At 46.7% G+C, this 23511-nt stretch overlaps 1 protein-coding gene across 1 annotated transcript in view; it reads left to right on the top strand.

The window, feature by feature from the left end:
- Positions 1-18420, top strand: part of LOC146355582 (complement factor B-like) — a 38077-nt gene extending 19657 nt beyond the window's left edge. The window contains exons 7-18 of the mRNA XM_084830736.1: positions 1759-1897; positions 2495-2647; positions 3292-3387; positions 6204-6341; positions 7141-7238; positions 10767-10884; positions 11104-11251; positions 13253-13332; positions 13967-14085; positions 15666-15798; positions 16875-16924; positions 17976-18420. Of these exons, the coding sequence (XP_084686862.1) occupies positions 1759-1897; positions 2495-2647; positions 3292-3387; positions 6204-6341; positions 7141-7238; positions 10767-10884; positions 11104-11251; positions 13253-13332; positions 13967-14085; positions 15666-15798; positions 16875-16924; positions 17976-18158 (1455 nt within the window). The 3' untranslated portion in view covers positions 18159-18420. The remainder of the gene's footprint in view (positions 1-1758; positions 1898-2494; positions 2648-3291; positions 3388-6203; positions 6342-7140; positions 7239-10766; positions 10885-11103; positions 11252-13252; positions 13333-13966; positions 14086-15665; positions 15799-16874; positions 16925-17975) is intronic.
- Positions 18421-23511: the final 5091 nt, after the last annotated feature.

The following is a 23511-nucleotide window of genomic DNA, read 5'->3' as shown; positions in this document are numbered from 1 at the left end:
TTCTGTATTTTATCATAAAATGTATATTAAAATGCATCTTTTAGGATAAAATGCATACATATTTTTGTGCATATTTTTTCAACTCTTCCCCCCACGTGGCCAGAGATTAATGTGCAAAAAAGATGGAACACACTTATGAATGTGAAACTGACATGGACTGAAAATAGTCTGATCCAGCCCTACTACTACTTCATTCACTTCTCCTAAGGACAAAAAACCCTCACCTTGTGACAGGGGGACAGGGTAGCAACTGGCAGAGAGATGCAAACAAGAGGACTGCCTATTTGGCAGCAAATCACACAAAGTTGGTCTTTTCCCACCAGGAAATCCTGAGCTGGACTGCAAGCCCCATGATTCCCTGACAGGAAATGACACTTTTCATGTCATTTCTGGCCAGATGGGCACCCCCCCTCCCCCCGGAACCTCTAGTCTTGGTTGGAGCCCTCCTCCAGCTACCCCCCTATCCACTTTCCCTAAGGTGAGGAGGAGTGCTGTCCTTGGGGGAGGGAAACGGTAGCAGCTGTAGGAGGGCTGGCATTTGTGTCATTTGAGTGTTAAGCTTTACTTTCATTGAGCTCCCTCAAGTGTTCAGGGCTGAAGGGCCTAACTGCTTTTCAGGGCAAGCACAAGGCTGCTCACACATCTCTAATTGTGGAGAGGCAGCAAGTACCTAGGCAGCGACCTGGTTTGCACGATTGCCAGTGAATTGTGGGTTTCTGCTGTAGGTAACAAACTACCCAGAACCCATGGGCAGCAACAGTCAAGAACCCATGGGCAGCAACCCACTTTCGCTGGATTTGGACAACACACCGGTGAAAGTAAATAAGCAAATGGGGCTGCATGAGACCGGCGTGCATAGCCTGGTTAACAAGCCACCACGGCTTGTTAACTGCCTGGCAATTGTGCGAGCCAGCCCAGTGTCTTCAACCAAGAGACTGTAGCCACTGTTGGAGGCCTGGCTATGTGTCCTGTTTCCTCCAGAGACTTATCTAGCTAGAATGCAGGGCAGGGCCTTTTCAACTGCGACACCCAGATTATGGCACCCCCTCCCCAGAGTCCCCACCACCACGAGACCTTTTGTCTGGGTTTAGATTTTGTTCTCTCCTGTGAAGCCTTTTAGTGGTTCTAGCTTTAGCTGTTTTTATTTTTTGTTATTGGTGGTTGTATTTCATATTTTATTGTCTGTTTTTTTAATCATTGTAAGTGACTTTGGGCCAGTCACTGACTCTCAGCCTAAGCTGCCACACAGGTTTGTTGTGAGGATAAAATGGAGGGGAGGAGGATCATGTTCGCTGCTTTGGGCTCTTTGGAGTAAAGGCGGGATAGAAATGTAACAAATAAATAAAGTTAAATAACAAATAGATACTGTTGGATGGAGTGAGGAGCAAGCTCTGAGGTGAGGGCTTTCTAGAGCTTGGTGGGCATTGGTCCTTGGGGTCAGTTGACCATGCTTAGACGGGCTGGCACTGCAGTCTAGATGGCATCCTAGACTGAAGCACAGATCTAGGTCTTCCTGACTGCTGGGAGCCCTGTTTGAGGCATCCTCTAGCACTGTACAGGCAGAGGCCAGCAATTTCTGTAGCTCCAGGGCCAGAGCCCAGTCATTACTTGCAAGTCTAGGGGCAGAACACGAGGCAAATGTTCTTTATAGACCTAAGGTGTACAGCTTTAAAAAAAAACTGTCTTGAGGAGGGAAGATGCAGTTTGAGTGATCCTAATGGTTCCTCCCTCTCCTGACACTCTGGCCTCCCCTTGTAGGTCTCCAGCTATGACGTCTCCCCCAGATACGGCATCGTCACCTTTGCCACCAATGCAGTACAGGTTGTCAGTACAGTCAACCCAGAGAGCAGCGATGCCTCCTGGGTGATTAAGAAACTGGAAGACATGAAACATGGTGGTGAGATGCATTCCTGATCCTTGCCATGGAGACTGTTGTGGGGGGCTGGGCAGGAGGCGGGGAGGGGGACTGGAGAATTTGCGCACTGCTAGAATATAATGTCTATTGCAAACAGCACCTTTGGGGTGCAGGCCCAGGAGGGGGCTGGGGGGGCATATTCGGCAAGAAACTGGATAGCGCACCAAGCTAGACAGGGAGCATGTTTGTCCTTCAAAATGCAAGTGGCCAGCTTAAGCATGCTTATTAAAATGCAGGGATAACATAATGCATCCTTTGGCCTTGAGGTGAAAAGGAGAAAGCACTCAGTGAGGAATGTGACAGATGTCTGTGCTCCTCCATGAAGCTTTCTGGAGGTCAGTTGGCTTGTGGTGTTTCGATGAGAGAAGGAAGAGGGGGCAACAGTTGAGAACTCTCTTCACCCCCACAACATACAAGAGTGCTGAGCAAAACCCAAGAGGCTCTGGGACGAATGCAACAGGACAGATAGTCTTATCCCCTGGAGAAGCTTGTTTCTTAAACTGGGGCCCCCCAGGCCTTCTGAGGCCTGCATAGGCTATCCAACTAGTGCGCTGTTCACTCTTCTTCTTGCTTCCCCAGAACACAAGAAGAAGCCTGGAACCAACATCTATAAAGGCCTGTTTTCTGTCTACACGATGATGATTGAACAGGAAGCAGAAGAGAAGAGGCATGGGTTGAACCCCCCTCCTGTTGCCAACAAGACACGCCATGTTATCCTCCTCCTGAGTGATGGTGAGATTTTAAGGAGTAAAATGCACCCTGTGATCCTCTCAACTGGAATTTGGTGGCCCTTGCAGGACCCCTTTTCATCACGACAAACTAATTTTTGCCCATTTTTGTTTTTAATGTTTTTAATAACATTTACTATTAAAGATATTTATTTCCTGCTTTGCAACCAAAAATGGGCACATCATAAAGGGCTTGAGTGTATTGCCCCGTGCCTCTTCTCCAGGGAGCAACACATATTTTTTAAAGCATGCAAGGGTAAAGTACCACTCATCATGTGCAAAGAGTCTTTCCTTTGTGGAAGGACTATCAGCTGGAAGGCCCAGACTCTCTGCAAAATGGAACCAGACAATGGCTATTAGTTCTGATGGCCAAATGGGACCTCTGTTTAACAGGGGCAGACTAGCTCTGGGGAGTCCCAGATGTTGGGACCATCCTGCCTTCTGGCCCTGCTTGTGGCTTCTTTGAAGCCTGTAAAGGAACAGGATTCTGGACCGAGTGGACTTTTCTTTGATTCAGCAGAGCTGTCCTTATGGCCTTTTTAGTCCCCCACCCCCCACCCCAAGCATCCAGACATTCCAGGTCCAAACCTTTCTCTACAATAACTGATTCTCTCTCTCTCTCAATCCCTCCCCCCCCCCCGCCCCCAGGTGACTACAACATGGGAGGTAACCCAGTTCCTGTTGTCGGGAAAATAAAAGAATTCCTCAAAATTGGATGGGCCGAACCTCGTGATGACTACTTGGGTAGGATTTGATGATGTGTGGACTGCATGGGGGAATGGGAAGAAAAGTAACAGGGCTAAAGAGGAGCCATCACCACCTCCAGGCCACCATTCGGGAATGATTGGCTTATTCCACCTTGGCTGTACTTCACTGTGGTAACTCCCAGTGTGATCATTTTTCACAGGATCTGGAGTTTCAAACCAGACTTTCTGCCCTTCCTAGTTCCTTATGCCACTCTGGTGTGTGTTTTTTTTACGATGAGAGTCTGATCTACTTCTGGTCATCCTACTGCAAGGAACAAGAGAGGGAGAACAATATCCAGATGAAATAATTGACAGGAGACAAAAAAGCAGTCTCTGAACAACTTGTGACCCATCCAGCTGACTGTAATGCACCAGCTGTGTGTCCACTGGGAGCGTGATTCATTTCTGCTCTTGGCCGCCCAGGTCTGCAAAAAAGGTTACATGGATTGTGGACTGCATTTGGCATGATAGGTCGCAAGCTGTGTTAGCCTATCATAAAGTAATAGAATTGTATAATACAAATAAATGTGAATATATTTTATACAAACTAGTGTAAAGCCCGTGTCAACATGGGCGCTAGTAGTCTGAAACATACTGCAAATTGCAGTTCTGGGTATGCTGGGCAATAAGAAAATCCCACCTGTTGGGAAGCCTGAGAGGCCTTTATCAGTCGCTGTAACAGCAGCTGATGGGGGTGACGTGCTCCCAACTCCGCAGAAGAAGCAGTCCCTTGGCTTAGTCCAGGCTGTTCTGTGTCCACCCCATGCACCTTCCAAGGCCAGAGTGGAGCAGAGCCAGGAGGAGGTGATGCCTTCGTAAGGGCTCCTGCTTCCCAGCCTGTGCACTTGCCTTCAGCAAGTTGTTGTTGCTGTTATTACAACATTGTTTCAGGCTGTCTGGAAAGAGCACCGTTGCAAACAGAGAAACGGTGCAAATAGAGAAAGTTGGGAAAGGGAATTGGGGAAGCAGCAACAATGGAGTGCTGAAGATCCCAACCCTAGAAGGAAAGGGGCAAAGAGGGCTTCCCAAAGCAGGGTGGGGTGGGGGTGGGGGAGACGGTTGGATGTGGGTGCTAGGGCGCCCTCTGAGAGACAGAGGGGGAAAGAGGTGGCTACTTCTTGTGGGGGGGTTGTTTAAAGATAGGAGGATGAGGAGATCAGGAGCATTATGCGGGGGGGGGGGCTTGCTATACATTCCAATGGGTATTATTGCCATTTATTTCTTTTTCTGAGGTGGGGGGTTGATGCTGTTCTATTCATTAGTGAATCGTATTCCCTCACATTCACGAGGGGGGGAGGGGAGCAGAGGAGAGCCTGGAGGATTTCCATGGCAACCACCGGGCCTCTTCTCTTTCCTTCTGGAGCTCATATTTCCCCTTATCAAAGTAAAGCAACTGCCCCACCATGTAACTCACCAACATTCTCTTGCCGCCGTCTTTGTCATCTTTGTCATCTTTTCTGTTTTATTTATTTTTATATGAACAAAGTTTTCCCTTGTTAACGTCTGGTCAGCGGAAGCCTTTTCTGCTCACACAAAGCATTTAGATGGGAGGATGGATAAATGTGGCAGTGGGTGCCATCTTTGTCTCTGGCAGAGAGGCTGTTCTTTTTGAAGGGCTGATGGCAGGTCATGCTATCTTTGCTTCTGGCTAGGATGGACTTTTTGTTTTTAATGGAGATGGGAGAGGGAGAGAAAAATGGACCAGCTGTGATCTTTGTTTCTGGCACAGAGGCTTCACTTGTTATGCAGCAACAGCAAGAAACACCATTTTTGCTTCTGGCAGAGAGGCTATACTTGTTAACATATTGTTTGGCTATTAAATCTCGAGCTATGAAATTTTCTGAACTTTCAAAATTATCTGCATGTCTACGCTGCTCAAGCTTCAGTATAAAACAAAAACGAGCAAAATCAGTCTGGTAGATCTCGAGTAATAAGCCTTACACTACTCTATTCTTATATAAGACTAGTGTAAAGCCCATGTTGTCACGGGTGCTAGTAGTCTGAGAATAATTGGATGAAAATTAGTGCTGTGCCAAAAATTTCAATTCTTCCATTTTTGGCATTTCGGGGATGGGGGGTGGGATGAAAGCTCTGGCAAAAGAGGCTGGGGAGGTGAGAATTTTGAGTAACTTTCTCCTTGAGGAAGAGGACATGATTTCCCCTTACCTTTTTTAAATGTAGGCGGTGGCTGAGGCTGAGGATCTTCTTTCTGTTGTGTATTGATTTTACTTTAAAAATGCCCCCCCACACACACACACAAACACACTTGCATCTGTCCAGGACTCTTTAGAGAGAAGCTTCTCCAGCCCAGCAGCTCTTTCTGAACTCCAGTGAGACTATGTGACTGTGCCTTCTCCTAGAGGCATTCGGGAAGGATTCATGGGCTGCTTTTCTTCTTCCTTGAAGCAACATAGAGCAAGCAAGATAAGATTTTGTTCTAACGCTCCAAATGTCCCATTTATTTTTGTTTGCAACAGCCCAGGCCTCTTTCAAAGCTTCTGCTGCCCAGGAATTCTTCCTGAATGCCTACAGGAGAGGGCAAGGTCATGTGGTCTCATGGGAATTCAAGAAGTGCTGCTGGGCTGGAGAAGAGCAATAGGAGACTGTTTGGCATGGAGCCAAGAAACATACTGTTTTGCTGTTAAAGCTTGAGCTTTGGACTTTGTTGCAGTTTCAAAATTTTCTGCACATCTACACTGCTCAAACTCCAGTTTAAACAAAAATGAAGAAAATCTGGTTGGTAGATCTTGAGTAATAAGCCTTACACATTGTATTTCTCTAGTCACCCATGCCTCCATCTACTCTTGTACTTAGATGTTTATGTCTTTGGCGTTGGGAATCTGGTCAACATGGGCAACATGAATGACTTGGCATCTCGTAAGCCTCAAGAGACACACATCTTCAAACTCAAAGACTACGATGATGTACGGGTGGCCTTTGAAGACATGATCGGTAATTGAATTGGCATTTTGTTGATTCCATTCTTTACCTACTGGAACTCTCAACATTTCCTTTCCCAGAACACACAGGAATTCTGGCTCTCAGCCTTCCCCTTTTTTGTCACCCTTGAGAGCAGATTCTCATACACCTGCTCTCAGTGAATCCTTCCCACATCCATTTCTCTCTAGAGGAACATGGCAGAGGATTCTGGGAAGTGTTCTAGGGGAGATACGCAGTTTACAGAAAGCATTGGCCAGGCCTGTTGGGCCTTAGTGTTGCCCCGCTTGACCTAAAAGTGCCACAAGGGGGGTTGGAGAAAATGGAGAAAATGCTGTTATCTACATTGGCTATATGGAAACTCCATATTCAGAGGAAGTATAGCTCTCTCTCTACCAGTTGCTGGGAAATAAAAGCAGGAGAGGACTATTGCTTCCACACCCTGTTTGTGGGCTTCTCAAGAGGTATATAGTTGGCCACTGTGGGAAGCAGGATGCTGGACTAGAGAGACCTTTGTTCTGATCCCGTTGTACCCACTCTACAACACTGGCTCAATTATTCTGAACCGCCCAGAGAGCTTCGGCTGTTGGGCGGTATAGAAATGAAATGAAATGAAATAAATAAAATAAATAAATAAATTCTCCCAGAAAATCCAGGGGCTTTGGTGCTTAGTTGCCTTCTCTCCTGTCTGACCCACTTTCCTTCCCATGAACACAGGAGTTTCCCCCCTTTTCCTCCTTTCCAACCCACTTAGCCCCTCTCCTTTTCTAGAAGATGCCAAATTACAGAGGCTTTGAGAACTTTGTATTTCCAGATGAAAGTCAGGCGTTGTCCATGTGTGGCTTGGCCAAGGAGTACAAAACAGCAGAGGACCAAAAGAAGTATCCCTGGCACACCATGATCACCATCAGGGTAAGTCTTGGGTTTGTTGAGTAGAGTCAGAGTCAAAGAAGAATGCTTTCTTTAGTCAGCCTGGTGGAGATTGGGTTGGGCTCACAGCTTCCAGATTCTCTGGATAGGCAGGAAATGTTTTCCTCAGATTCTAGGGCATTGGCATCCATCCCTGGAAGTAACACTGTCTCTACTACACTTCAGGAAATACGTTGCGGTTGCTTAGCCACTCCAGGGCCCACTTTCCAGCCACCTAGTTGCATGGGTCCTTTAAACCAGATGTACACATTACACAGAATGGGGTGACAGGCTGAGAGGAGGTAGAATTCTGGACTTGTACTACTTCAGATTGAAGATGGGAATCCTATTTTTGAATGCTCTCTCACTTAAAATAAGAACAACCACCTGCAAGTATCCACCCGCGACATCAAGGAGAAACGTTTTAGCCTAGCCTGCATCTTGCTGTGCTAAGTTTCTACTTGCAAGGAGTTTAAAAATGTGATTCTACCACTTGCAAACTGAAGTGGTATGATCCGTTTTACCACCGCAGCATTCCACCCACCTCATTTGGCTGTACGTGTAGAACAGCCCTCAGATCCTGGCTCTGTTCTTCCTCATGCCAATCCTACCAAGTCCCTTTGAGAAGCACAGGTCTCATGGGGGCTTTGTAGGAGAAAAAGGGAGGAGTGCATGAGCAGGAGTGTGTATGCTTCTCCAGTCCAATTGCATTTCAGGTAGGTTTGCCAACAGTCCCCCTCCCAAAAAAGTCTCCAGCCTGACATACTCTGGTACGTTTGATAGCAGCTGGATGTGTAAATATCACCCAATAAAACTTTTGATAGTGTAGAGCTGCCTAAACATGATCACCAGCTATTATCTGCAGATCAAGTTGCTGTTGAAGGCGCAGGAGCAGGGGTTGGTTAAAACGTGGTAGCAATCGTGTTTGCGGAAGTGCAGCCTTGCTGAGATAGCTTGTGGGGTCACAAGTAAGAGAAGGAGGAAGCGTTCCCTCTTTCTGTGGCTGGGACAATTGATGGGATTATTTGGTAATGATGCCACCTGTTAGAAAGGCCATTAGCAGAGAAAAACAAAAAAGGCAAAACAGAAGGAGCATTTACCAGCCCCACATGCACACAGGCTATCTTAGCACAATAAAGGAGACCACACTTTCTTCAGCGAAGGAAAGAAAACCGTTTTACTCACAAATATTTTTGCACGTACAATGCAGGTGCAGCGTAGAGTTTCAAAAGAGTTTGTTCAGTCCATGTTGTGTTCCATCACACCGACAGGAGTGGGAGAGCAAACGCATGTGCTCCCAGCAATGGTGGAAGTCAGAGAGGGCAGGGAGAAGGAAGGGGAGGAGCAAAAGAAAGAAACCACAGGAAAACATATTGTAGGCTACAGAGATCCTAAGGCTACCTGTGGACAAAATTCCCATGAACTAACTAACTGCAACACTGCAACACCTTCCAATAACTTACAGATGAGGTTGCACATTCCCAGCAACAATCACGTAACCTCTGTTCTTCCTCTTTTCTTCCCACTCCCTGATGTCTTTCATTTTGGGAAGCAGAGGAAGGCATGGCAGAGGAATGGCTACTGAGGGGATCAGGTGATTCCCATGGGCGGGGGTGGGGGGACAGATTAGACCCCAGGGACATCAGCTGTAGGCCTCCAGTTGGTAAGAGCAAGCTGCAGGGAACACCAATCACAGGGAAGGCCTCAGAGAACAACCCAGGCACATGGGCCATGCAAACACATCTCTCCCCAGACCCTCTGGCCTTTGAGGATTTGCTGGGCACTCTACAGCCCTAAGAGATAGAAATATTCTTTTTTTTTTTTTTAGCTAGACTCTCATGATCCCAGTGTTTGCATATCAGATGTCAAATTCTGTGCTTCTGCAGTAATCACATAAGGAAACTCTCTCTCCATGTTACATCCCATTGACTCCACTCATAAGAACATAAGAAGAGCTGTGCTGGATCAGACCAAAGGCCTGTCCAGCCCACCACTCTGGTCCTGTGGTGGCCAGCCAGCTCCCCCAATGGGAAACTCCCAAGCAGGATATAAGAGCAATAGTACTTTATGGCTTGTGTTTCCTACAAATGGTGTTCAGAGGCATTCTGCATCTGATACTGCTGATAATTTTTAGCTATCTTGACTAGTAGCCATTGATAGCCTTATCCTCTACTCACCTAAGTATTTTGACATACTCGATAAAGACTGGCATCTGTATACCTGACCTTGGAGTCTGAGCATTCCTTTGAAGTGCCATAGGTCTAAAGTGCTTGGTTTAGTCAGTGGTTTGCTGCAAGAGCTGGTCATCATATCCAGCTGCCTGGGGCATCTGAATTAAAAAGTCAGCAGCAACACAAGAGGCAGGAGTGGGAGACACAGTAGCCACTCTTGCCCCACAGCCATGGGACAACGTGGTCTGGAGGATGGGGAGGTGTCACCTAACATGATTTCCCCAAACTACAATCCCTACTCTTGATTCCATTTGCTTATAGAGCAGTGGCGAGCATCTGCAATACCCAATTCCTGGCCCTGCATGAACAAGAAATGGTGCATGAATGGGAAAATTAATGTTTTGCCCTCAGCAGCAGTATAGAACTGAGAGGAGACAGTGAGCATACTGTTACACTCACCCCACTTTTCCGAGTGGTGAGAAGTTCCAGGGGCTCAGGCCAAACCAGGTTTGGTTTCCTTTGGAATGAGTTTGCTGGAGGCATGTTGTAATATTTGAGTTTATTGACAAATATATAGGTTTAACCTAGGTGGAGGCACAACTTAAGCTCTCCAACAGACAGCTCAATCTACTGCCCCACATCTTATCTCCAGAGTCCAAAGAGAGGCAGCCAGCATCCCAATATGCTGTTATCTTACAGAGCCCAAACTCAGCTGTCCTTGTCTCTTTCTCTGTTAGTCTGTCTTGCTCCCATCTGTCCCTTTTGTTTCATTCCCAAACACCCAGATCAAATCCTTAGCTGGGGGTGAGGTCTCTTTTCCCTTACTCAGAAGACTTAAGGAACATGTCTAACAAGCAGCTCCCATGGAACCATATCACCACCAGGCAATCCTGCTATTAAAAACGCCTTTGTCAGCTCCAAGCCCTGGCCAGGTATTGCCTCCTGGCAACCCGCAGAATAGTTATTTTTTTATAGAAATCCATTAGGAAACCCAGAACAATACTATTCAGCAAGCTAGGGTGAATGACAGCTATCACATTTGTGGGGGGAGGACATATCTTCTGTGCCTTTAACAATTGGCAGAAATTAATCAAATACAGTTCTCCATCCTAGCAAAAGGATCACCTGTTGAATTTCTGCCTACAGTGCTGCTATTAAAGTCACAGAAGCCCAAACAGAAAGACAGAAGGTTGCCTACTGCTAGGTGTCTGAAGCTGCACTTCTGTACACACTTACCCAGGAAGAAGCTCTATTGAACAGGGTGGAACTTTCTTCCAAATAGAAATGTATAGGATAGTGATGTGCGTTCCTTCAGTGCCCCTCTGAACTATCCATGGTGCTTTTCTCTTCCAAATCAAAGCGTTCTGGGGCTGGATTTGAGCGCTGTAAAGGAGCCCTTGTTTCTGAATATTACATCTTGACGGCAGCCCACTGCTTCACCATAGATGATAAAGCTGAGCAGATCTCTGTCTCAATTGGTAAGCCAAATCCTCTCACAACAGGGATGGAGGGAAGGAATAGGGTGGTTCCCAACCTGCCAAGAAAAAAATCTGACCTGGCCTGCTCTTGTGCCTTGAACAAGCAGCTGGATGAGCAGGAATGAGCTGGTGATGCTTTTTATCACCTGGAGATAATTACTGTAGCCTGCTAATGTCTGCGGATGTCTCCAGGAAGCTTACATTTATTCTCTTCCCTAGGCAAACAACCCTTTGATGTGGTTCAAGTTCGATCCCACCCGCAGTATCGCATTGGGAAGCTACAAGATCTTGGAATCCCTGAATTCTATGATTATGATGTTGCCTTGGTGAAACTTGCCAAAAAAGTCAGCTTGAGTGCCATGGCAAGGTGAGATGGAAGGACTAGAAAGAAGAAAATGTTGTGAAGTTTGACTTCACTTGAAGTGGGGAATCCCACCTTTGCTCCTGACTGAAGGATCCAAGTCATGTTAGGGGCAATCATAGGCGAGCAGCTAGTTCTACTGCAATTCTACAACATGTGTAGAATTTGGGATCTGGTGCAGAATCTTGAAGATCTGTGCTTTTTATCTTTAACAACAAGCTGGTAGTCCTCAGTGATATGGATATTAGGGCTGTGCAGGGACCCCCAGTCTGATTTGGAAGCCACTTTGTGGCTTCGGAGGTGGGCTTGATTCGGCTGGGGCTAATTCGCGCGGGGGGGGGGGGGCTGACCCGACTTGGCCCCAAATCCTAAACGGGATTTGGCCATCTGAATCCGAAGCGGGATTCAGCCATCCGAATCCTGCTTCAGCTCCCTTTCCTACCCGGGCTGCTACCTCCGCCTCCATCTCTACTGCCTCCTCCTCCTCCGCTGTGGCCACCTCTGCCTCTGTCGCCAACAGTGTCATCACCGCCACCCACCGCTGCCAGGTCCTGAGCCCTGGACACGCACCTGCTCCTTTTGGCAGGAGTCACCATTTTTAGAAAGGCGACTCCCTGCAACAAGAGCATGTCCAAGGTTCAGAAGCTGGTGGCAGTGGCAACAGTGGTGGTGGAGGTGGCCTCCACTGCCGCCATCGCCACTATCACTGCTGCCATCATCACTGCCTGCCGCCACCAGCTCCTGAGCCCTGGACACACGCCGGCTCTTGTTGCAGGGACTTGCCTTTCTAAAAATGGCGACTCCTGCCAAAGAGGGCCGATGTGTGTCCAGGGCTCGGGAGCTGGCGGTGGCAGCGAGGGAGGTGACGGGGCAATGGCCAACTCCTGTGTGTCACCTCAGGTGAGGAGCTGGAGGTGCTGGCGCGGCTGGGTCGGAGTGCCGAGGCTCTGAAGTGCACCAAGTGCTTCGGAGAGCCCCCAACCCACTCTGGGTCGCGTCGTGCCCGCTTCGCCTCCGAAGGGACCCAAAATGGCCCGAAGCAGCCCACTTTGACTCGGCATTCAGGCCCCGGGCCAAAGCAGTGCACAGACCGAATGGATATATGTTTTGGTGGGATTTGAAAAGGCCTCTGGGTGTAAAGAGTAGATCTTTCTGTGCAGTGTATTGTGGCATCCCCAAACTCCATTATGACCTCTGATCACTCGTCTGTAGCCATTCACTTATGGCCACATGACCCTGGGAAAGGGCCATAGCTCAGTGGTACAGGACATGTTTTGCATGTCTATGGTCCCTGGTCCAAGGCACAAGACAGGGTTAAGCTGAGATTCTGGGTTCGAATATAACAACAAGCATACTTAAAAGAAACCAGGATTCATAAGCCAACAACAAAACATGACTTCAGATTGGGATTTGTTGCTGAAAAATAAACCATGGTTTCTAGCCAGGGCGGGTTGAGACATTCAAACAAACCACAACTTGGCTAACCAAATCATGGCTTAGCATTATGTGCAAATGTGGCCACGTTTATAATGACATAAGCTTTAATAGAACAGAGCCTGCTGCATATGATAAAGTGGATTGTAGTCCACAAAAACCTTCGCCATAATAAATGTATTACTTGTTAAGACTTGGCCTGTTGTGTTTGTATGCAAGTACTTTGTGGTGAAGGAAATGCACTTTGCACCAGTTCAGGAGACTTTCACCCAGTTGCAGTTGATGAATTCCAAGGGTGATCCTCGGCATTATACAAAGGTGCCATGCTTGAGCCCTAGCGCAAATTAAACCTTGGTTGTCAGATTAGTGGGATAGTTCCTAAAACAGGAGGTGTGTGGCAGGCAGTTGGTTTCAAGAGAATGGCCGGGTGTTGGTTAAAGATGCCTTATAGTCTAATGGAAGATGTTTACACTGTCCAAGCAAACTGGAAATAAGAATTAGGCAAGTTGTAGTCCCCACCCCAGGGCAGATGTGATGTCCTACTAATTTTTCTCTGGTGCTTCTCCTCCACAGGCCAATCTGCCTCCCATGCACAGTAGGAGCCACCCGAGCTCTGAGGAAGCCCATTGGATCGACCACCTGTAGAGACCATGGTAAGAGGTCATCCGTTTTTATGAATGGCTAACCCATAGTGAGGTGCCTCATGTGGTGTAGACTGCAGAACTTTGAGTGTGCAGTTGCCCTGCCTCATTCACAGAATTTTAGAGGGGCCCAGAGAATGCCATCTCCCATTCCTAAATGCACGCATGCATGCACACGCGTGTGTTCTCCCACCGTTCCTTCAATCCTTTTTCTTACCACAGAAAATCCATTAAGGGGGAAACATGGACTAGCTGCACAATGTCTTTTGACTGGTATTGCTGGGAGCCTTTGCGGCACGCCTAGACAGAAGCCGGAGGGCTGGTGAATCGGGCTGTGACGCAGACTCAGGCCTACCCTCCTCTCTCCCTCTCCACTCCTGCATTGCTGTCTGCCCTCTAACTCAGTAGACTAGGACCAAAACCATCCCACTAATGCTAGGGGTGGGGAGGCATTGTGGTGCACACTACACAGGTTCTATCTAGTAGTTGTTTGGACTAGACTTGTGGCACACTTGTCTAAATTGTTTGCTACCACTGGTCCACTGGAATCCTGACCCTCCCAGGCTTCTCCCCCTGCTCCCCCCATCTGCCCACCCATTCATGCCAATTCATCCCCATCACATTAGTTGTCGTTTGCTTTCCTCAGAGGAAATACTCCTGCCTGTCGGGAACATCCCTTCTCGTTTTGTAACCGACTGTACCTACCGCGATGGACGAGGGAATGGACTGCGTCACAGAACTGTGCGGATCAAGACTAGTGAAAAGGTGAGAATGGCATCTGGAGGCCCATTTTGAGCAATGGCCACTAGCACTATGATAGTGATGAGAACAAGAATGAAAACGAGCTACATCACACCTCCCTTGTAGCCTTGGAATGACTCTTTCCAACACTTTTCTCAGGATGCCGCCACCCTTGGATGTATGGCAGGTGGGCACAAAAGATGGCACCTTTTGGGTGGTGGCACCTGGAAGCTGGAATTCCCTCCCTAGAATGTTGTCTTTGACCCCATTGTTGCTTGCCTGTTTTATTTCAGTGGGCTCTCTCCAGTTGCCACTTCTAAGATTTATTGCTGCTGGTTTTGCTTTGATGGTTGTTTTAGCCTTGTTTATGAATGTTTTTATTGCTATTTTATTGGTTTTATTTTTTTTTTGTTAGCTGCCTTGATTATTTGCATAGAGAGGTGGGATATTAATACTAGAACCAATAAATAATAGGAAGGGATGCCACCTGATCAAAGAGATCCGAGTCAAAAATAGTGTGAGTTTTAATCAAGAGCAATTAAATCTGCATATGAATAAAATAAGAGTTCTGAAGAAAGAAAGCCTCCTTAGCTTGATTTTAAATTATGCATGCACATATATGCTGGCAGCTCTTTCTTGAAAGAAGCCTTTCCTCTTATGGAAGAGAAGGAGGGAATGCCTCTGCTAAAATGGTGGCAGCCCCCCCTAGAAGTGCTAGTATTAAAACAGTAAGTTCAGAGAAGAAAAGCTGCTAACACTGAATTGGGGGCCCATCAGAGAAGCTGGGCCAATGTCAGCCAGAATGGCTGTGACGCCTCTGCCTGCTAAGGCCAGGGGTGATGGTGGTGGTGTTATAGCTGCAGTAGATTCTAAGCTTTAGACAGTCGTTGGTTCAATCCCCAGCTTCTCTAGCTAAAGCAAAAAAAGGGGTAGGGACAGGGAGAAGAATCAGATAGCAAGTGATGGGAAAGACTTCTGGCTGAGACAGCCACTGCTAGTCAGAGCAGACAATATTGGGATAGATGGACCAATGGTCTAGAACAGAGGTGGGCAACTTGGGGCCCTCCCGCTGTTGTTAGACTGCAGCTCCCATCATCCCTCACAATAGGTATGTTGGCTAGGGCTGATGGGTGTTGCAATCCAACAACCCCTGGAAGGCCACAAGTTGCTCACCCCTGCTCTAGAGCAGATATGTGTTCGCGGCTCAGCATCACTCACAGCGTGCCAGTTGTGAACACACCAGTTCTTCATAAATGTCAATCTGAGTTCTAGCTGAGGTGGCAGATCTGTGCCTGGACTCTACCACTGCAAGTGGTGGCTCAAATCCTTGGATACTTCTTTGTTCCACCCCCAGATTCTCCACGTGGAAAATTAGTTATCAGGAAGCAAGATTTTAATTTGGCCTTTTCTCTCCCATGCTGGTTGCTCATGGACAATTTTTTTGTTTGGAGCAGCATCATGTGATCAGACTGTAGGTGGGAGAAGAGGTAAAGAACTATAGTGAGAACTAGGCCCAATAAATATTTGGTGTCAAGTGTACATGGGGTTCGTTCTGGATATATTGCTTTGTCTCTAGAAACCTACCTTTTCATCTCTCCCTTCAGAAAATGGCCTGTGAGGAAGATGCCAAGAAAGCCAGCCACTACCAAAATGTCACGGATGTCTCCCAGGTGGTGACTGAACGCTTCCTCTGCACAGGAGGTGTTGACCCCCAGGTGGACCCCAACACTTGCAAAGGTGAGGAACAGAAACATCATCCCTATCCCTGTTTCCCTCCTCTTTAGGGCGCCTAGTTGCCACAGTCACAGCAGAGCTGCAGGTAGGCCGGCCTTGTGTTTCAGTCTAGCGCTACATTTCAGAGGGAGATACGTTTCTGTAGGGGCTCTTCAGGACTATAAAATGCTGGTTTCTTCCCCAAAGAGAACCCCAGTCAGTAGTCCTGTGAGGATAGGATATCTCTCTCCAGTATTCTCAGCTTACTTCCTCCTGTAGGGATGAACAGAGGCCCCATGGGAAGGAAAGATCAGACCCCACATCTGTAACCTTCGCATGAATGAACACGGCAGGAATTGGCAGACGTGCTCTCAGTGTGAATAGTACAGCTCATTAACATGGCCTCAGCCATCCAGGTCTTTGAAGCATCTGGCCCGATCATGTGGAGCAGCTTTTCCAATGCAGGCAGCTCTGGCCCCCTCCCCAAATCACAAAGCCCTTTTCTGCAGAGACCAGAGGATAGGGTGGGCCAAACAACTAGGACTTCAGGAAGTAGGGAATCTTGTCCAGGTGAATCCAGAGCCGGGACGTAATGTGTAGAGAAAAGACAGGAGCAATGGCTGTGTGGATTCAGAAGGTCTCTAGGATTGGTTCCCAAGAACAGCATGTGGTGTTTTGTGTGGTACATGACATGCTGAGAACCTCTATAAAATTTGAAAACCAACATTCTAGTCCTTATGGTTTTAGAGAAACTCTTGAGAATGTGTGGACTGTTTCTGGTGGAGTCTCAGAAGCCACAAGGGGACTGAGCGCAGGTTTTAATGGGTTCAGGGTAGGTCCTGTTCTAATTGCTCTAGACAAGTTTTTGTCTTGCCCCATGTGGCTGGCTATTATAACATGGCCATGACTTTATTCCTACCATTGAATCTGAGTCAAAGTGCAGTAGAACTGGCCTTTAGGTATGTATACATGCATGCATGAAACTCTCCCAAGAAAACTCTCGCACATGTCCTGACTCCCAACCACTTTTTCAGTTTCAGACCTGAGCTTTGCACAGCCATCAACTCCTCAATGAATCCCCTCTTTCCTTTTGCTTGCAGGTGATTCTGGGGGTCCCCTCATCATTGAGCACAGAATGCGCTACTTCCAGGTGAGTAGCCCCAGGCTCTGTTAGACAACAGCAGACCCATATTCAGTGCCCTGCAGAGAACTAGCAGCTGCATTTCCCATCCCCTTACATTGTCCATAAGCAGAGGTGTGGGTCCCCCAGTTCTACAACTGTACCACATAAGTGCCGCATTTGGTGAGAGTAGGAATGGACAAATCAGTTTCTTCCACATTCACATTTTTTAGCTGTTAATAGGGATAGATTAATCAGTCAATTTCAGTTTCTCTCATTTTCTCATTTTTCCAATCTTAAATTCAATTTGTCCCAGATTTTGAGAACAAAAAGCTTTTCACATAAAAGTCATACACATTTTTGTGCACATTTCTCCTAAGACATGCATTTTGCTAATATCATGCATTTTAATGTTATTTTCACTAATATATGTGTTTTTCTGGCCACTTCCCCCTAATATATGCATTTTGTACAAATATTTTTATTGGAAAACTCAGCTGCAAAATTCAGAGAAGTGTAAATTTTGAAGGATAACTGAGTTTCGGTTCACATAGTGGTTCAAAGGTGCAAAATTAGGTAAGTTCGCATTAAAATGCAAATTGAACAAATTTCTCCCCCATCCCTAGCTGCTAACAATAAGGAATCTTGTCAGAGAAAAAGAGATGGCTACCTTAAACACACAAACATGGTTGAATACATAGGGATTCAAGGCCAGACCTTTAAGACCTAAAATCTCTAAGCCCTCTGCCTAGATGGATGAATGTGTCCATTTCATTTTCTCCCACATTAGAGTTTTTTTAGATCTCAAGTTCTTTCTATCCTGTTTATGAAAAAAATATATGCAAATTTTGGTAAGTTTTTTAATGAACAAAATTCTCACCCATTTCTAGGTGGGGGTGCAGGAAAGATAGCTCACAGCCACAATGTCAGCTTTCTTTAAAAATCCTTTGGTGCACAGCTTGGTAGATCAAAGTCAGCGACACGTTCAGCCATTCTGCTTAACTGATGAGGCTTTCTTCCGTCTAGGTCCTGTAAAACTTCAGGGCTGTGTTTTCACTCCATCTTCTCTCTCTTTTTGCAGGTGGGCGTGATCAGCTGGGGCGTAGTTGATCTCTGTAAAATTAAGAGGCTGCCCGATTGTGACAGTGACAATGCACACATGGAGCAGTCACCCACCCATGCCAGGGATTTTCACATCAATATTTTTAAGGTCTTGCCCTGGCTCAAAGATCAGTTGGTTGAGGAGGATCTGGGATTCATCTAACTCTGCTCTTCCCAACCCAACTGTTCTGTGTAAATAGAACTGGTATCTTTTAATTCTGTAAAGTGAATGCAGTGTTAACAATTGTGTATTAAATGTAGTTGTGCAAAAAAAAAAAAAATGATGGGAACATGGTCTTATTTGCTTGTCTCTGACTCTGTGACAGGGGATTTGATATCCTATGGAGAGCTGTACATATTCCATTCAGTTATAACTTGTTAGCGGGCACAGAATTTAGCACCCTCAAGATCTCAGCTCTCTCTCTCTCTCTTAGAAGGTTCCACATCATCTGATTGCACAGGTAAGCCAAGGAATGGTAACCCAATGTTACTGTCTGAAATCGACCCCGCAGTTAAGAGTGGAACCACTGTAACACAGTGCCTCCCATGCCCATCCCACAGAGTCAATCCAGGAAGATACCATGGTCAAAAGCCAATGAGAGATTGAGCAGAATTAACAGTGTTGCACTCCCCCAGTTCCTCCCTCAATAAAGGTCATCCATCAGGGCAACCAAGGCTGATCCAGTCCCATAACCAGGTCGAAACCCAGACTGCAGTGGGTCTAGATAATCTGTATCCTTCAAGAGTCCCTGCAGCTGTTTCCCCACGACCCTCTCCAGTACCTTCCCTAAGAAGGGTATTTGCAGCTGGGTGGTAGTTGTCTAAAACCATTGGATCCAGAGTGGGCTTCTTCAGGAATGGTCACACTGCTACCTCCTTAAGGACAGCAGGAACCACTCCTTCCTGTAGAGAAGCATTTACCACACACTGGACCCACCCAATCATACCCCCTCAGCTAGCTTTTATTAGCTAGGAGGGACAAGGATCAAGAGGGCACGTGGTCAGTTGCATTTCTGCAAGCACCTTGTCCACATCACCAGGCTGCAGCAACTGAAACTGATCCCACGAAACTGGGCAGATGGTGGCATGAGACACCTCAACTGGAACTGCACTAGCAACAGCATCAAGTTCACTACAGAGATGAGAGATTTTGTCCTCAAAGCGAGATACAAAAAGGAAACAGCGGGTTGTTAGGGGATCAGGGCCCCATCTGTTGAGGAGAGTGTTAACAGCCCACGGACCACCCGAAAGAGCTCTGTTGGAAGGCTGCTTGATGCAATGGAGGCAGCAAAGTAAGCCTTTTTTGCTGCCCACACTGCCACACAATAGGCACAGTTATGTGCTCTAGAGCGTGCTTGGTCACCATCACTTTGAGTCTTGCGCAATTTGCTCTCTAGCTGATGTCCACCTTGTTTCATTGATCGTAGCTTCCCAGTATACCAGGGAGCAGAGCGGGGTCCACAGCGCTGGAGAGGGCACTCAGGTTCAATCAAGTCAATGGCCTTCTGCATCTCACTGTTCCACAGCAAGACTAGTGTCTTGGCTGGATCACCAGCTTTCTCCACTGGAAAATTGCCAAGAGCTTGCAGAAATCCATTGGATTCCATCAGTCTCCTGTGGCGGACCATCCAAATGGGTCCTCCACCCCCGCAGGAGGGAAATAAGGACATAAGTTCAAATCTCACCCGGATATGGGTTCTAGGTTTCTCCTTTTTGTCTGTTTCAAAATCTCACATACTTTCTAAGCATGGCTGACTGGTCCAACTGGGGCTCACAAGGTATAGGAGTGCAGCTCGTAAACAACTCAAATAGCCACGGCTTTCTTGGCATCCATTCCCTTGGCTACGCACTGGGAAGGAGTTGGATCCGAGCTGCTCTTCTGTAGATCTGTTGATGTTTAGTTATAGCCCAGAGTGCACTTGGACAACAAGGTCCTTCACTATACACAGCGGCCTACTTCCATCATACAATCTTCCCAGCCTATCCCAAGATGCATAGGGGCCCATGCCAGCATTAATAGTTCCCATACACCCATTCCTGCATTTATGGTGGGACATCAGTGTTTCACACAGAAAGGACTCCATAAAATAGGCAGACATCATTGATCACAGCCAGGGTACTGTGAACCAGTGAAGAGGGAGGAGCAAGCCAGATTACCTGTCACTTCCCTAACCCATTAGATTTCCTTCCCCTATGCAGGAACCCAGATTCCAGGTACCTCTTGGGTATCATCAGTCAAGATGTTGTGCTGAAAACGTTGGAAAGTTGGAGCTAATTCTCTTTCAGTATCCTAAAGACCCAGAGGTTAAGAGCATGCTGGACTTGACCCTGTTCCATTACACTGGTTCCTGTTCCACCTATACCCATTAGGTCAGCTTACTTTCAGCTTCCCCTCAAGAGTATGAGAGCCCTTGAACCCCGAATTCTTGTGCTCAGGTTTAATGGTGCTGATGGCCTGCCATCTTCACCAGCATCATGGCTTCTTCAGTATCTGTGGCTGTGCCCACTACTGACTGGTCCAAAATGGCTGGGGAGAAAAGAAAGGTAACCCAGGCACGACTGCATCATACCCCAGCCCAGCTCTTCTCTAAAAGATTTAGTGTTTCCTTCCTCCCTGGCTGACTTGACTGGTTGACCTCTGCTGCTTCTTTAAGGCCATGAGGGTTTTCTTCTGGGGTGTAAGGAACAAATAAGAACTGACATCCATAAGCCAAATCTCCCTCCCTCTCCAGAACCCCTTTTATTAGAGAATTTACTTCTCTGTCAGTGCGCCATGACCAACTGAGCCACAAGTCAATGGTAGAGTACATGCCTTGCATGCTGACGGCCTCCAGTTCAGCCCCAGACACAACCAGTTTATTTAGTTTTTTATTTAAAATTCTGTATGCTGCTATTCACATAAAGTGTTCCCGGACTGGTAAACAAGGCCGTAGCTCAGTGGTACAGCACATGCTTTGTATGCAAAAGGTCCCAGCTCCAGTCTCTGGCATCCACAGGTGAGCCTTCTGTATGGCCTGGCCTAACTAGAGTAGTATCCACCTTTAGCACTGTGTTGCCATGATTGGTCAGGAACATGTCTATACTCATCTGCAATCTGTTTCCTGTGATCGGGGAATAAACCCTTCCAGAACATAAATGACTGGGGGGAATTTAGCTCAAATATGCTAGGGGATCTGTTTCCTATTGTGACCCTGGCTCTACTTTTGCCTGTCCAGTAGAGATGGCCCAGAAACCAGCACTAAAATAGACAGAAGCACAGTGTGAGTAACTTTGTATAGTAACTCTGGAGTAAGACTGTATAGCAGAGTACTCTTGTGAGCTATATAAGAAATCAAGAGAGACGAGATCAGTACTTTTCCAGAAATAGATTTTTATTGAGAAAATGATGTTGATGATGATGATGATAGTTAATAATATAGTGCTTTGTCGCAAAGTGCTGTACATAAAATAAATAACTCAACAATTTAAAATACATAATTACAATAATTCTAATAAAACTTAACTCAAAATTATTAGGGATGTATGGACTGTGTAAAATCCGCTCCGTCTGTGTTTTGCGGATTGTCAGGTACCTTTTGTTCCGTCATCTGCCCACAGATGGATGCGATTTTTTTTCCTCATGCGGAAAAATATGGAAATAATTATGTAAAGTATTTACGTAAGTATTTACATAATTTACCCCAGTACATAACATTTAGTGTATTGTCCCCTATTCCATTCTACGTTTCCTCAGCAGAAACTTATGTATTTTTCTACGGATATATATGCGTAAATTTTGGGAAAGTAAAAAAATCATCCGAAAGTCCACGGACTCTATGCGGCCTGAGGGGGTTGCTCCGCAACGGATTTCGCAGGTCGTATTCTAAGAATTTCTCTAGCATCCCTAATTACAATATTATAACAAGTGTCTTAATAACCCAAATAAACATAAAATCAGCATACTTTACCTCAAAAACAACCAACCATTCCCCCTCCTACTCAAAAAGATAAGTTTTCAAACCTTTCTTAAACACCTCCAAACTCTCAGTTAACCGTAATGGTAGGGGAAGGGAGTTCCACAGCTGCAGAACAAGGTCCTGGAATACATGATAACAAGACACTGAAATCTGTGAAGTACAGCAGGTCAGAAAAGCCTGGCCCGTGGATCTAGTGGCCCGCCCTGGGACAGACCAGGACAAGAGAGAGGATAGATAGGCTGGGTAATGCAACCCTAGGGCCTTAAAGCCCAGGACCAAAATCTTGTAAAGGGCCCTGGCCTTCAATGGAAGTCAGTGCAAGGCCCTGCGATAACCAGTAATATCAACAAAATGGGGAAGGTCCAGAACAATCCTGACAGCATTGCTCTGAACCAGGATTAAAGGATGGAGAGAGGAAAGAAGGAGGGATGCTAGAAGACTATTATAATAGTCTAGACGTGAAACAACTGAGGCCCAAACCAGAATGTCCTCAGTCACCTGAGACAGGAACCTGTGGATCTGGTGGATATTCATTAAGTAGAAATTACAAGTCCTCTCTGTACTCTCCATAAAGGAGCACAGCAAGAGACGATCATCCACCAGGACCCCCAGGTCCCTGGCAATGGGGACTGGGACAAGTTGAGTACCTTGAAAGCAAAGGGGGCAGGGTAAAGAAGGAAAAGGAGAAGGACGATCTGGGTGGACGATCAAAATTTCCGTTTTGTCCATGTTCAAATGAGGCAGTGGGCAGATATCCACGAAGAATATCTCTATCTCCCACCGATGCTCACTCTGGGCCGATCTACATTGCGCCCGCCATCACAATGAATTCAGTGTCCTGTCGGGTTAAATGCTCTCGCATTAAAACGTGATTATTCACACTCACCCATTTTCCCCGTTGCAGTGCTTCATCAAATGCGCAAGCTCGGTTCACACCCGAGCGCTGTGCTGTTTTCCTGCGCACGCTTGTCTGATCTCGGATGCTAAGCGGGGTCGGCCCCGGTCAGTAGTTGGATGGGCGACCGCCTGGGAATCAGGCTTCCTGCACTGAGCAGGGGGTTGTTGTATCCCTTCAAATGAGACTAAGTTTTACCCCCTCCTATACCCCACTCCGGATGTTTTTTTTTTTAATTAAGGCATTATCCTCGCAGAATCGGGGCTTCTCTGTGAAGTTGTGAAGCTTCACAACTTCGAATCTTCGAAGATCATGCCTCAATTAGAAAAAAAAACATTGCTGAGAAGCCCTGATTCTGCGAAGATAACGCCTTAATTAAAAAAACAACAACATCCAGAGTGGGGGATAGGAGGGGGTAAAACTTAATCTCATTTGAAGGGATAGAACAACCCCTGCTCAGTGCAGGAAGCCTGATTCCCAGGCGGTTGCCCATCCAAGCACTGACTGGGACTGCCCCTGCTTAGCTTCTAAGATCAGACAAGCACGCACACATATCCAGCCCTTTGCTTGTTGCTGAGGAAATGGGGGCTGCTGAGGAAGCTATGTGATCTGTAGCAGGAAGATGACATGGGGCCGTTGAGAGCTGTGACTGGACAGGAGGGAAA

This window comes from Heloderma suspectum, chromosome 2 (genome assembly GCF_057233095.1).
Source record: "Heloderma suspectum isolate Gila_16-S chromosome 2, 16-S_ref, whole genome shotgun sequence".
In the NCBI taxonomy this organism is placed as follows: Eukaryota; Metazoa; Chordata; class Lepidosauria; order Squamata; family Helodermatidae; genus Heloderma; species Heloderma suspectum.
The sequence above is the reverse complement of the archived record's forward strand: the minus strand, read 5'-3'. Positions and strand labels throughout refer to the sequence as shown.